At 42.2% G+C, this 15,436-nt stretch overlaps 1 protein-coding gene across 1 annotated transcript in view; it reads left to right on the forward strand.

Moving 5' to 3' along the window:
- LOC130920837 (MORN repeat-containing protein 4-like) overlaps positions 1-13,947 on the forward strand; it is a 41,653-nt gene extending 27,706 nt beyond the window's left edge. The window contains exons 3-5 of the mRNA XM_057844317.1: positions 2,166-2,280; positions 2,361-2,470; positions 9,505-13,947. Of these exons, the coding sequence (XP_057700300.1) occupies positions 2,166-2,280; positions 2,361-2,470; positions 9,505-9,647 (368 nt within the window). The 3' untranslated portion in view covers positions 9,648-13,947. The remainder of the gene's footprint in view (positions 1-2,165; positions 2,281-2,360; positions 2,471-9,504) is intronic.
- Positions 13,948-15,436: the final 1,489 nt, after the last annotated feature.

The following is a 15,436-nucleotide window of genomic DNA, read 5'->3' on the forward strand; positions in this document are numbered from 1 at the left end:
TGGTCTGAACAGGTTTAATGTTTCACTTTGGGAGTATGACATACTCCCATTGTGATCATTCAGCATACCTCGTTTATTATGACAAAGCAGCGAACAGGAAGGGGTTATGGGGGAGCAGAAGAAAAAGAACACGAGAGAAGAAAGAAAAGAAATACAAACAACAACAAGAAATACATTGAACGTCTACACTAACTACTAATATGTTGGCGCTATCGTCAGCTAGATGTATTTTCGGTTGACACCATGTGGGGGAGCCTGTTGACCAGGGAAAGAGGGGGACGGGGGAGTCTATAAGCTAAGTGATTGAAAGGGGTAGAGTGTACACAAATCAGCTCTGTGATCTAGAACCTAGTAATCGTGTGAATCCCTTGTGAGTGTAAGCCCGTTGGCGACCGACCCTACACCGCCCCATCGCCAATCCCGTCACCGGGACCCCCCACCTGAGCGCGCCCTATCACATCAAGTCGCACGCGAGCTGCACCAAGCGCTCGACCGCCACGCAGACAAGCGGAGATGCCATGCGGTCGCCAACCCAGGGCAACGGCCCCCACCCAGCCAGCCTAGGGAGGGCAGGCGGATGTTTCAGCGCAGCCCATCCCTCCTCCCGCAGCCCAGCAAAGGAGTCAACCTTACCTGAATTATATCAGCTACGCACTCAATACTTTGTCGGAAATCCTTTTGCAGAAATGACTGCTTCAATGCGGCGTGGCCTGGAGGCAATCAGCCTGTGGCACTGCTGAGGTGTTATGGAGGCCCAGGATGCTTCGATAGCGGCCTTAAGATAATCCACAGTGTTGGGTCTGGTGTCTCTTTTAACTTCCTCTTCACAATATCCCACAGATTCTCTATGGGGTTCAGGTCAGGAGAGTTGGCAGGCCAATTGAGCACAGTAACGCCATGGTCAGTAAACCATTTACCAGTGGTTTTGGCACTGCTAGCAGGTGCCAGGTCGTGCAGAAAAATGAAATCTTCATCTCCATAAAGCTTTTCAGCAGATGGAAGCATGAAGTGCTCCAAAATCTCCTGATAGCTAGCTGCATTGACCCTGCCCTTGATAAAACACAGTAGACCAACATCAGCAGCTGACATGGCACCCCAGACCATCACTGACTGTGGGTACTTGACATTGGACTTCAGGCGTTTTGGCATTTCCTTCACCCCAGTCTTCCTCTAAACTCTGGCACCTTGATTTCCTAATGACATGCAAAATTTGCTTTCATCTGAAAAAAGTACTTTGGACCACTGAGCAACAGTCCAGTGCTGCTTCTCTGTATCCCAGGTCAGGCGCTTCTGCCGCTGTTTCAGATTCAAAAGTGGCTCCAGCACACGCCTGTGCACGATGGCTATGGATGTTTCTACTCCAGACTCAGTCCACTGTTTCTGCAGGTCCCCCAAGGTCTGGAATCGGCCCTTCTCCACAATGTTTCTCAGAATGCGGTCACCTCTTCTGGTGGTGCTGCATTTCCTGCCACACTTTTTCCGTCCCACAGACTTCCCACTGATGTGCCTTGATACAGCACTCTGGGAACAGCCTATTTGCTCAGAAATTTCTTTCTGTGCCTTTAGCCTCTTGCTTGAGGGTGTTAATGATGGCCTTCTGGACAGCAGTCAGGTCGGCAGTCTTGCTCATGATTGCGGTTTTGAGTAATGAACCAGGCTGGGAGTTTTTAAAAGCCTCAGGTATCTTTCGCAGGGGTTTTGAGTTAATTCGTCGATTCAGATGATTAGGTAATTAGCTTCTTTAGAGTGCCTTTTCACGATATAATTTTTCGACATAGGGATTTTTGTTTTTTCTTGACTTTTTTGCCAAAATCATCTAAAATATATGAAAGTCTTATGTTTATCAGTACATTACAGAAAAAATGAACTTTATCACAATATGCTATTTTTTTTAGAAGGACTAAGTATACTGGTGAGAATAAAGTTTCTCTTCAGAAACCCGAGCCACTGCTGACAAAGGCAAAGCAGATGCATAAAGTCAGCGTTTTTTATTATAACATGATGTTTTAGATTGACTTTGAACATTTTTCCAGCAGTCCTTCATTTTTTAAACATTTGAATTTTAGAGTTCACCCAAACATGAAATTTGGTAGGCATGTCTTTCATGAGCAGACCTCCAAACGTACACATTTGTCTGTCTTTTTACATAAAAATTTCTGTTATAGGTCTTCGTCACGGCCGTGGCCAGTTGACCTTCAGTGACGGAACCTGCTACACGGGCCAGTTCGAAAACGGACTCTTCAACGGCTGCGGTGTGCTGGTCTTCGCCGACGGCTCCAGGTCTGACCAAGGAAGCGTCTCCTGCTGCTCTGTTTCTGGCAACTGTCATTAAATGTCATATGCTCTTTGGTGTTGTTAAGGTATGAAGGAGAGTTTGTGCAGGGGAAGTTCCAAGGTGCTGGTGTCTTTACACGCTTCGATGGAATGACGTTTGAGGGAGACTTTAGAAGTGGTTGTGTGGAAGGTTCCGGTAAGATGAGTCCAGTTGCTCACCCCAGTCTTGTTGCTCTTCTATGTAGTGGTTGAAGTTGACTCAGTTCATTCTGACGCCATTAACACTGTTCATCTAACATGGCTTTTTCCTGCCTCACTGTCCTGAATGAAAGGTGTCGTGTTTAAAGTCAACCTCCAATTTTTCGGTTGTTGGGATAGAGTTGTAGAACTAGCTTTTTGAGCCACTCATTTAAAGCTGAAGTTCAGAAATTTTGACATTAGGCTTAATCTTCAAGTTAGCAGGTATTTAATTAGTTGGTGGAGTTGATTTCAACAAATTCCGTGCAGTTTGCAAGTTATTTGTTAGTTTCAGGGCTCCGCAGTGGCTAAGCTAGTGCAAGTCAATGTTCCATCAACTTCATAGCATGCCAATAAAAAACAGATCTACGAACGGATCCAACATAGTCAAATAAAATTCAAAACACAGATCTAGAGCTGAAACGAATACTCGAGCAACTCAAGTAACTCGAGTTTAAAAACGGATCCGAGTAATTTTATTCACCTCGAGGAATCGTTTAATTTTGCCAGCTCTAAGCATCACGTTTTGCCCGGACTACTTTTAATGGGTGACAACACGCTGACGTCACGTGCGTAGAAGCAATAAAAGCAAATACATTTTTTTTAAAAACTTACTGCAGCCGACAGCCGCTATAAACTATGCCGACGTTGCTAAAAACTACGCCCGCATGATGCTAGTGTGGTAGCAGGTAGTGTCCGATGCGTCTCATAGATATTGCATGCATTTAGAACTAGATGCGAAATGACAGACTCGGCCGTGTCTGGGCAGTGTTAGTAAACAGCCGCCATCTTTAAGCAGTGGACTTCTCAGCGCTAATAAATATAACGTTACTGTCACTCGCTCACGTAACGTTAGCCCTTCGGAGGGCTAGGTTTCTATTTATTATGACCACTGTCGATGCGTGGCTAACGTGTCTTACATACAGGCTTTATTTAACCTGTAAAAACACAGCGCTGTAGAGTGATGAGGGTGTAAAATTAAAACATAATAAAACTAACTGTCAGTTTTAGCTCAGTAGTCATTGCTGAATAAAACACCAAGTAGCACTGGTCCCTAATGTGCTCCAATACAGCAGGTATTATACATTTATTTTGAACACTGCAAAAACTCAAAATCCTATCAGTACTTACAGTTTAGACTAACTTAAAACTTAACCAGAACTTAAAAATAGCTTGACACAAATGGAAATTGAATTGAAACACGTGGGAAAAGCACATAGCTTTGAAGTGATGCGTGTTATCAAGCGTAATTACATTTTTTGAGGTAAGAAATATGTTGTTGTTGTTATTGTTTTTTTTATAAGATTTTAAGTTTTTTGAGTGAAAGCAGTGAATTTTTTTTTTCCAGTCACATCTGAGATGCAATTGTTGGCTCTTTTCAACAATGTACATCGGAAATAAAGACATTGATTGACTGAAAATGGTTCAATATTGGATTAAATGTCTTTTTTTTCTCATGTATATTTTTATAATTGCTCTTTACTTAAAAAAAAAAAAAAAAAGGTTTTTCCGATTACTCGATTAATCGATAGAATTTTCAGTCGATTACTCTATTACTAAAATATTCGATAGCTGCAGCCCTACACAGATCATTGTTCCAAAACACACGTGCGGCCAAAACAATGTCCCACCAAACTGCCATAGTTCATTTCATTCTGCAGGTCTATTTTTTTAGATGAGTAATACGACCACAATTAAAAGGAGTGCTTCGGCCACTCGTGCTCAAGCTGCCTTCGAGGAAGGTGGGAAGTCGGACTTATCCCACTCGGCCAGTTGCGACCTCAAAGCGTTGCAAGCGAATGTAAACAGCAAAGATGGCTGATCGCGACAAGTTGTTTTTTATTTTGGCCATTAGAAGACATTTTGACATCCAGCAAACCTGCCTTCTCATGAGCAAATAGTGGAGGCGTTCCAATGATATTTTTCCAGGTTGGAAACTGACTTCCCACCTTCCTCGGATGCAGCATCAGTCTGCTGAGTTAACTGTCGGCCGGCAATATGGCGAAATGTGCATTTAGAGACTGTGGAAACAGACAGAATAAATGGGAAAAGGAGAGTTTCCACAAATTCCCCCATGAAGAATGAGGAACAATATAAACTGGTTACTTGCTGCTGGCCACAAGCCCACAACATAAAAAATCAGCGGTGAGAAAAGACGACGTGATATCACTCCGCCCTGCTCCTCTGCAGAGGTTCTGGATTACAAATGTTTCTGTTCATACTGCTATTATTGAAATGCAATGATAAGTTTTAATAACTTTATCCTGAAAACATAGCCAACACTATTGATTGCATGGGTCATCGACGATTTTCATGTGTGCATATGTTGTTTTTTATTAGTATGCTATGAAGGTGCCATTGACTCGTGCTAGCTTAGCCACTCCGGAAACCTTAAACTAAGAAATTACTTGCAAACGAAACGGAATTTGTTGAAATCATCTCCACCGTATAATTAAACTAGTGATGCACGATAATACATTTTTCAACCGATACTGATAACCGATAATTTCCTCCTCATTCCAACCGATAACCGATAATGTCAAGCCAATAATTCTATTAAAAGATTTATGTAAAATTTTAAAGTATACACAAAACAAAATCTTACTGTGCAAAAATATGATTTATTGCTCTTTTTTTCAACATAAAATATGAAAAAGTCGCCAATTCCAATATCTAAATAATGACAGATTGTCTGATATTGTGTAATGGTAAACTTTTGGCAACAATTACTTACAGAGTAAATACCTAGGTTGCACAAAAATGCCTTTAAAAGTAAGCCATTCCTAACATATATAACATTGATACACTGCACAACACACCTCCTTAAAACTAGTCAGTTTTAAGTGTAAATCTATTGGAAATAAGTGAAATTATCTGCCAGCGCTTCAAGTGTATGTCTCTCAGATTTCTTGAAAGAAAAATAACTAGCTGAAAAAAATCTTAACAGCCTTATTTTAAGCAATACATTATTATACTTAATCCTAAAAAAAAAACTTGGAAGAAGAAAAGATTTTGAATAATACTTGTGGCTACAGAATATTATTATTTCATTACAACAGGAATGTGCATATTTAAATTGATAAGTGTTAATAAGTGCCAATAAGTTTTGATTATCTACTGTGACTGTAATTGAGCAGACAAAAGGGTTAAATTCATTTGAAAAGTGATTGCTAATGTTATATGCTTTGTTGCACACTGTGAAAAGGATTAACTCAAAAGAGCGAGATGTCATGTACCCATTCGGCAGCGCTATGTTTACATTTGCAGCACTCACGACATTTGCTTTACAGCAGCTAAACTGATACACGGCAGTACTATTTGGATGGAGTTGGAGCTCGCATCTCCGTGCGTGTTGTTTTGTGCCTGAGTTTTGTTAAGCCGAAAATAAAGGCAGCGTTACAAAGTCATCTGACCGCTCGTCATTTTACATACTGAATGCATTATTGACTGGCTGACTTCGTTTTCTCCATGTTTAAATGATCATCTAACCACTGTGCCGTCATGATAAGCTTGCTTACTGGACATCACTTTTCCAAATGTACGTGGTGAAAATGTGATTGGCATGTTTTTCATGAAGAATGGTGGTCGTATAAACTGCATTATTTTTTTATCCAGGGCTTTGGCTCTCCGGTCATTTCGGTGTTAAAAAAATCGTGTCTCGTCTCGGCGGCTTCTACGTTCATACCGGATAATCTGCCCGCACTGGCCGGTTCGCCGCGGCATATTCGGAGCCTGGCTCTGCTCGCACGCCGTGAGGGAACACTCGAGAAACCGGGGTGTTCGCCGGAGGTCCTAAAGCCGGGGAACCGGGCTCTGCCTGCCCCGCCAACGGCGAGGCGGCGGCAGCCTGCCGGACCGGCCAGAGCGGCGGGCTCCGTCGGGAGACGGCTACTTGCCGACTATCGGTCTCCAGTCGTGCCGGTGTTTAGCCTTAGATGCGAGTTTACCACCCGCCTTGGGCTGCTTTCCCAAACAACCCGACTCTGTATCGTCACAAGCCCCGTAGTTTAACTTAGTGTTTACAATAGCTTTAGCATTCCCACTAGCAGCAGCCTCGTATTCGTTCCAAAAATGTTTGTGATGCAGTTTTAAATTGATGCTGGGTTAGTGGTTTTGAATGAGGACGCTTTCTTTCGGCCTCGTGGAACTTCTGCGGTACATGTTTCGCAGATGGTGAGAGCGTCGTTTTTATAGTAACAGCCGCCATAATTTTCAACTATTTGTCGTGTAACTCCGCCTCCTCAACCCCTCCTCCCTCAGGGGCTTCAGAGAGGGGAGGGGTTGAGGAGGCGGCGTGCCAAATTCTTCGGTTGTGCACATTTGAAGGCTAAATCAAGTATATAATTATCGCATTGCATTATCGGTTGAATTTTTTAAAATTATCTGGATAATCTGTGTGACATCATAATTTCCATTATCGGCCGATAATTATCGGCGACCGATATTATCGTGTATCTTTAAATTAAACCCTCGCTAACCCTAATATTAGCCTGAAAAATCAAAATCCTTAACTTCCCCTTTTAGACAGCTTCTTTTCCAGTTTTTTGTCCTATATATAAAAGTACAAAAATGGCGACCTGGTAAATTTATAGTTTTTGAAGGTCTACCAGGATAGTCTCTTTCAATTCAAGCATCAGTGCTATCTTTATCTCAGTCTGAGCTCACCAAACTGGGCGTAAGGTGCCATAATGAGGGGTTGAAGTCGATTGCTGCTGAAAACCTGAATAGCATGTTTTGTCCAATGGATTTGAGGTGTGTTTTTTAGGAGTGGCCAAATGTCCCAAATGTTGTCATGTGTTAAACATTAACACAATGTTTGGCTAACATTTAACAGAAACACTACACTGCTGACTCAAGTCCAAGGCAGGCCTTGGTTTGATGTGACACCCATCACACATGCCCTACAGCTATCTGTCAAATATACTACAGTGGGGCAAATAAGTATTTAGTCAACCACTAATTGTGCAAGTTCTCCCACTTGAAAATATTAGAGAGGCTTGTAACTGTCAACAGGGGTAAACCTCAACCATGAGAGACAGAATGTGGGGGGAAAAAAACCAGAAAATCACATTGTTTGATTTGTAAAGAATTTATTTGCAAATCATGGGAGAAAATAAGTATTTGGGCAATACCAAAAGTTAATCGCAATACTTTGGTATGTACCCTTTGTTGGCAATAACAGAGGCCAAACATTTTCTGTAACTCTTCACAAGCTTTTCACACACTGTTGCTGGTATTTTGGCCCATTCCTCCATGCAGATCTCCTCCAGAGCAGTGATGTTTTGGAGCTGTCGTTGGCCAACACGGACTTTCAACTCCCTCCACAGATTTTCTATAGGGTTGAGATCCGGAGACTGGCTAGGCCACTCCAGGACCTTGAAATGCTTCTTACGAAGCCACTCCTTTGTTGCCCTGGCTGTGTGTTTGGGATCATTGTCATGCTGAAAGACCCAGCTACGTTTCATCTTCAATGCCCTTGCTGATGGAAGGAGATTTTCACTCAAAATCTCTCGATACATGGCCCCATTCATTCTTTCCTTTACACCAGTGGTGTCCAAACTATTCCACATAGGGCCGCAGTGGGTACAGATTTTTGTTCAAACCCATCATGAGGACAACCTTTCACCAATCTGGTATCTCACAAGTGTAATTTTTTAAATTTTGATTGCAGTCAGGTGCTGCTTGCTTTAGCACAAACTTCATTGGTTAAACTGCCTGTGCTCGATTGGTAGGAACAAAAACCACGACCCAGAGCGGCCCTTGAGGACAGGTTTGGACACCCATGCTTTACACAGATCAGTCGTCCTGGTCCCTCTGCAGGAAAACAGCCCCAAAGCATGATGTTTCCACCCCCGTGCTTCACAGTGGGTATGGTGTTCTTCGGATGCCATTCAGTATTTTCTCCTCCAAACACGAGAACCTGTGTTTCTACCAAAAATTTCTATTTTGGTTTCATCTGACCATAACACATTCTCCCAGCCCTTTTCTGGATCATCCAAATGCTCTCTAGCTAACCGCAGACGGGCCTAGACATGTACTGGCTTCAGCAGGGGAACACGTCTGGCAGTGCAGGATTTGAGTCCCTGGCGGCGCATTGTGTTACTGATAGTAGCATTTGTTACTGTGGTCCCAGCTCTCTGTAGGTCATTCACTAGGTCCCCCCCGTGTGGTTCTGAGATTTTTGCTCACCGTTCTTGTTATCATTTTGACGCGACAGGGTGAGATGTTGCATGGAGCCCCAGATCGAGGGAGATTAGCAATGGTCTTGTATGTCTTCCATTTTCTAATAATTGCTCCCACAGTTGATTTCTTTACACTAAGCGTTTTACCTATTGCAGATTCAGTCTTCCCAGCCTGGTGTTTTGTCTCTGGTGTCCTTGGACAGCTCTTTGTTCTTGGCCATAGTGGAGTTTGGAGTGTGACTGATTGAGTTGTGGACAGGTGTATTTTATACCGATAATGAGTTAAAACAGGTGCCATTAACACAGGTAACGAGTGGAGCCTCGTTAGACCTTGTTAGAAGAAGTTAGACCTCTTTGACAGCCTGAAATCTTGCTTGTTTGTAGGTGACCAAATACTTCTTTTCCACTCTGATTTGGAAATAAATTCTTTAAAAATAAAAAAATGTAATCTTTTTTACCACATTCTGTCTCTTATGGTTGAGGTTTACCCATGTTGACAATTACAGGCCTCTTTAATCTTTTCAAGTAGGAGAACTTGCACAATTGGTGGTTGACTAAATGCTTATTTGCCCCACTGTATATTTTAAGTTTTTATACATCATTTTTGCATTTTGGACTTGATGTGTTCTAGATCATGATGAAGACAACGAGTAAAAGTTTAATTAACTCAGTCACTGCAATAGATATTCAATCAATTTTAACTAGGATGGCATGCATTGAATGATCATGTTTTACTTCCAACATTGTGCAGCTTGATAATGACAAACTGTGGTTTGAAAGTGTTTCTGAAATGTGTGTGTGTGTGACACAGGACTGTTGACATTTGTGGATGGCGGTGGTGGCTGCCATGAAGGTATCTTTGAGAGCAGCCAGCTGATGCGGCGGGAGAGCAGCCAGGCCGCAGTCCAGCGGGCCCAGGCAGCTGCCGCCAAGGCCCGCACACTAGCCATGTGACACGGGCGACGACATCGCAGTCTCCTCGTCTGTTTCAACTTTGACTGCATCGTAACGTAACGCCCAATGTCACTTTTCTTTCTCCGTGTTTTTTTGTTGGGAGTCACTGATTCTGGATCAGCAGGACACCTACATATTGGTGCTACCACGCGTCACGCTCAACTGACCTGAAACAACTCAGAGGTTCATTCAGCCGTAGTTTTTTTCACTGTGTCTCCATCTCCAAAACAATGTTTATATGTACATTTCACCGAAACAATGTGGCTGTATTGACCGCTTTAATTGCTAAACGCTGTAATTTAATTACCATGGTTACAACACTACTATGCGAATTATTGATCAGTTGCTTGCTGCAATAGGTTTTGGAATTAAATTAATGAAATCGAAGCAATGGTAATGCTTACACACTTCTTCTGTCGACCTCACAATGGCCAAAGCAGACGTCTCATTGGTGCTCCTGAAGCAGGAAGTCCAAGGGTGTCTTCTCGCCTCCACGTTTTGCCTCGTTGGATCACTCAGTGCCCTTTCAACGCTTGGTCTGATCTCAGACCAGCAGCCATCAGTTACCTCCTCCTTCAGTGCCAACCGCTCAGTGCCAGGCGGCATCTGCTGATCCAGAATTAGTAACATATTCGGCGTTTCTAAAAGTGCCCTCTCAAAATATGACGATTCAGAATCAAAGCTTAAGACTGAATAAGGTTACTGTATAAACAGTAATTACGAGGTCAATGTAGTTTTATGAGCTGTCGTTTAGTATTTTTATTTTTTCTTTTGTTTAGCCAAAACTTTTTTTTTTTCGGATTTGCCTCTGCTCATGTAAAAAAAACATGAGTTATAGCATTTTGATGCATTACAGTGGGAAAAAGTGATTTGTTACATGAAAAAAAATTCAGTTTTAAGCTTAGTCAAACAGCTAAAATAATAATTCATCCGTTTTGGATTTTTCCACAAGGATCGCCGCAGCAAAACAGTCCATTTCGCATGATAGATTTGGCACACATGTGTTTGCCATGCTTTTGCTCTTCCTGACATAACCTTCACAATGGCAGCATGGCACTTAGCTCACTGAGCTACACTGCTGGCCACAAGTATTGGCACCCCTGCAATTCTGTCAGATAATGCTCAATTTCTCCCAGAAAATGATTGCAATTACAAATGCTGTAGTAGTAATATCTTCATTTATTTTGCTTGCAATGAAAAAACACGAAGGAGAATGGGAAAAAAATTAAATCATTATCATTTTACACAAAACTCCAAAAATGGGCCGGAAAAAAATATTGGCACCCTTCGAAAAATCATGTGATGCTTCTCTAATTTGTGTAATTAACAGCACCTGTTACTTACCTGTGGCATATAACAGGTGGTGGCAATAACTAAATCACAATTGCTGTCAGTTAAAATGGATTAAACTTGACTCAACCTGGGTCCTGTGTCCTTGTGTGTACCACATTGAGCATGAAGAAAAGAAAAAAGACCAAAGAACTGTCTGAAGACTTGAGAAGGAAAATTGTGAGAAAGCATAGGCAATCTCAAGGCTACAAGTCCACCTCCAAAGACCTGAATGTTCCTGTGTCTACCATGTGCAGTGTCATCAATGAGTGTAAAGCCCTCCTTAGATGTGGACGGAAAAGAAAAATGGACGAGAGATTTCAACGAAAGATTGTGCGGCTGGTGGATAAAGAACCTCGACTAACATCCAAACAAGTTCAAGCTGTCCTGCAGTCCGAGGGTACAACTGTGTCAAACCGTACTATCCGTCGGCGTCTGTATGAAAAGGGAGTACATGGTAGTATACCCAGGAAGACCCCACTTCTGACCCAGACACATAAAAAAGCCAGGCTGGAGTTTGCCAAAACTTACCTGAGAATAACAATAACTAAATCACACTTGCAGCCAGTTAAAATTGATTAAAGTTGACTCAATCTCTGTCCTGTGTCCTTCTGTGTACCACATTGAGCATGGAGAAAAGAAAGAAGATCAAAGAACTGTCTGGGGACTTGAGAAGCAAAATTGTGAGGAAGCATGGCAATCTCAAGGCTACAAGTCCATCTCCAAGGACCTGAATGTTGCTGTGTCTACCGTGCGCAGTGTCATCAGTAAATGTAAAGCCCATGGCACTGTGGATAACCTCCCTAGATGTGGACGGACAAGAAAAATTGCCGGGAGATTTCAATGAAAGATTGCGCGGATGGTGGATAAAGAACCTCGACTAACATCCAAACAAGTTCAAGCTGTCCTGCAGTCCGAGGGTACAACAGTGTCAACCCGTACTTCCATCGGTGTTTGAATGAAAAGGGACTCTATAGTAGGATACCTAGGAGGACCCCACTTCTGACACATAGACATTGAAAAGCTAGGCTGGAGTTTGCCAAAAGTTACCTGAGAAAGCCAAAAACGTTTTGGAAGAATGTTCTCTGGTCAGATAAAATAAAAGTAGAGCTTTTTGGGAAAAGGCGTCAACATAGAATTTACAGGAAAAACACGAGGCCTTCAAAGAAAAGAATACGGTCCCCACAGTCAAAAATGGCGGAGGTTCCCTGATGTTTTGGGGTTGCTTTGCTACCTCTGGCACTGGACTGCTTGACCCTGTGCATTGCATTATGAAGTCTGAAGACTATCAACAAATTTTGCTGCATAATGTAGGGCCCAGTGTGAGAAAGCTGGGTCTCCCTCAGAGGTCATGGGTCTTCCAGCAGGACAATGACCCAAAACACACTTCAAAAAGCACTAGAAAATGGTTTGAGAGAAAGCACTGGAGACTTCTAAAGGGGCCAGCAATGAGTCCAGACCTGAATCCCATAGAACACCTGTGGAGGGATCTAAAAATGGTGGTTTGGAGAAGGCACCATTCAAATCTCAAAGAGCTGAAGCAGTTGGCCAAAGAAGAATGGTCTAAAATTCCAGAAGAGCATTGTAACAAACTCACTGATGGATACCAGAAGTGGTTGTTCGCAGTTATTTTGTCTAGGGGTGAGGGTGCCAATACTTTTGTCCGGCCCATTTTGGAGTTTTGTGTAAAATGATCATGATTTGATTTTTTTTTTCATTCCATTTTGTGTTTTTTCATTGCAAGCAAAATAAATGAAGATGTTACTACCAAAGCATTTGTAATTGCAGTCATTTAGAAATTGAGCATAACCTGACAGAATGCCAATAATTTTGGCCAGCACTGTACCACCTGGGCATAATAGTAAATAATAAGTAAAAAATAATCAATATAAACACAAATATACTCTGGTTATGGCCTCCCAAGAACAGTCTAAAGTGTTTTTGTTCCCCCGTTTAAATTTCATTATATTTAAGTCATTGATTGCCAGTGACGTCCAATACTGTACTGGCTGTGAATGCATTTTTCACTGCCACTGACAAGGCTTAAACGTCCAATCCATTTTGACTGGGAGAGAGACTGGCAACGATCAGACGTCTAGTGCCATCAATGAGTTAAAATGAGTGCCCTATAAAGAGTTAATGTTATAATTAAGTACATTTTGAGGTTTAGCATACACGATTCTTCACTTTTATTATTTGCGTCGTAGTGCTAAGAGGCGTGTGATGACTTAGAATGAAGTCGACGTGCCTGTTGGGAATTGTCTACATTACGTGTTTATGTGGGTGTAGTGTAAAACAGTAAATGGAGTCAATTGTCAGTTATGTGATTATCTGGGAGCACGTTTAATTTGGGATTTATGCACGTGCCGGGGGGAAAAATCACACTCTTTTTATTGACTCTGGGATCAGGGTCCTTGAAGACTGTTACTCTTAAATTATGTGTATGTCGCTCTACTTGTGTGTATTGTAGTCAAAATGTATTTGTGCGTTTCACAACTGGAACACAAAAGCCCTTTAAAAGCACCTTAAGCCACTTCACAGCATTCTTACGGGGAACATTCTGGATGCCTCCATCGCACTTGCTTGGAGCTTTGAGGAGCTATTGCTCATTTCTTGGAGGGAAACACTTCTGTTGTTTTTGTTTTGTCGTAAATAACAAAAGATGAATTAATGTTGGGCTCATGCCAAGTGGGAGATTTGCTCAAATTAGCATCCAGAGAGACTAATGTACGTTGAGCAGGGGTGGGGGATCACAGCGTGTCAGAATTTCTTTTTTTAAAGTATACAATACATGGTACAGAGGGGCAAAAAAGTATCTAGTCAACTACCAATTGTGCAAGTTCTCCTACTTGAAAGATTAGAGAGGCCTGTAATTGTCAACATGGGTAAACCTCAACCATGAGAGACAGAATGTGGGGGAAAAAAACAGAAAATCACATCGTTTGATTTTTAAAGAATTTATTTCCAAATTAGAGCGGAAAATAAGTGTTTGGTCACTTACAAACAAGCTAGATTTCTGGCTGTCAAAGAGGTCTAACTTCTTCTAACGAGGTCTAACGAGGCTCCACTCGTTACCTAAATTAATGGCACCTGTTTTAACTCATTATCGGTATAAAAGACATCTGTCCACAACCTCAGTTAGTCACACTCCAAACTCCACTATGGCCAAGACCAAAGAGCTGCCAAAGGACACCAGAGACAAAATTGTAGACCTGCACCAGGCTGGGAAGACTGAATCTGCAATAGGTAAAACGCTTGGTGTAAAGAAATCAACTGTGGGAGCAAGTATTAAAAAATGGAAGACATACAAGACCACTGATAATCTCCCTCGATCTGGGGCTCAATGCAAGATCTCACCCCGTGGCGCCAAAATGATAACAAGAACGGTGAGCAAAAATCTCGCAACCACACGGGAGGACCTAGTGAATGACCTACACAGAGCTGGGACCACAGTAAGAAAGGCTACTATCAGTAACACAATGCGCCGCCAGGGACTCAAATCCTGCACTGCCAGACATGTCCCCCTGCTGGAGAAAGTACACGTCCAGGCCCGTCTGCGGTTCGCTAGAGAGCATTTGGATGATCCAGAAGAAGACTGGGATAATGTGTTATGGTCAGATGAAACCAAAATAGAACTTTTTGGTAGAAACACAGGTTCTCGTGCTTGGAGGAGAAGGAATACTGAATTGCGTCCGAGGAACACCATACCCACTGTGAAGCATGGGGGTTGAAACATCATGCTTTGGGGCTGGTTTTCCAGGTGGACCAGGACGACTGATCTGTGTAAAGGAAAGAATGAATGGGGCCATATATCGAGAGATTTTAAGTGAAAATCTCCTTTCATCAGCAAGGGCATCGAAGATGAGACGTGGCTGGGTCTTTCAGCATGACAATGATCCCAAACACACAGCCAGGGCAACAAAGGAGTGGCTTCGTAAGAAGCATTTCAAGGGCCTGCAGTGGCCTACAGTAGATCTCAACCCCATAGTAAATCTGTGGAGGGAGTTGAAAGTCCGTGTTGCCCAACGACAGCCCCAAAACATCACTGCTCTAGAGGAGATCTGCATGGAGGAATGGGCCAAAATACTAGTTGACAATTACAGGCCTGTCTAACATTTTCAAGTGGGAGAACTTGCACAATTAGTGGTTGACTAAATACCTATTTGCCCCACTCTATATACAAACAGATACAGTATATATTTATACAATTAAATGCTCGAAATGGACACTCGAAGGAGGTGAGCCTGTACCCTTATTTTAAAAAATTAAATAAAAAAGTTTAAAAACTTAAAGGCCTGCAACATGAATCAATTGTCAGAGAATCCCAAAATTTGGAAAAATAAGGTCTAAATGGAACCCTTTCTTCAAATTTGTAAAATAAATAGGTAAATTTGTGTAAAAATCACTCTAATATCTATAACCCGTGCTAAGTCCTGATTTTTTTTCTCATGGAAGCTACA

Source organism: Corythoichthys intestinalis, chromosome 8 (genome assembly GCF_030265065.1).
Source record: "Corythoichthys intestinalis isolate RoL2023-P3 chromosome 8, ASM3026506v1, whole genome shotgun sequence".
Taxonomy (NCBI): domain Eukaryota; kingdom Metazoa; phylum Chordata; class Actinopteri; order Syngnathiformes; family Syngnathidae; genus Corythoichthys; species Corythoichthys intestinalis.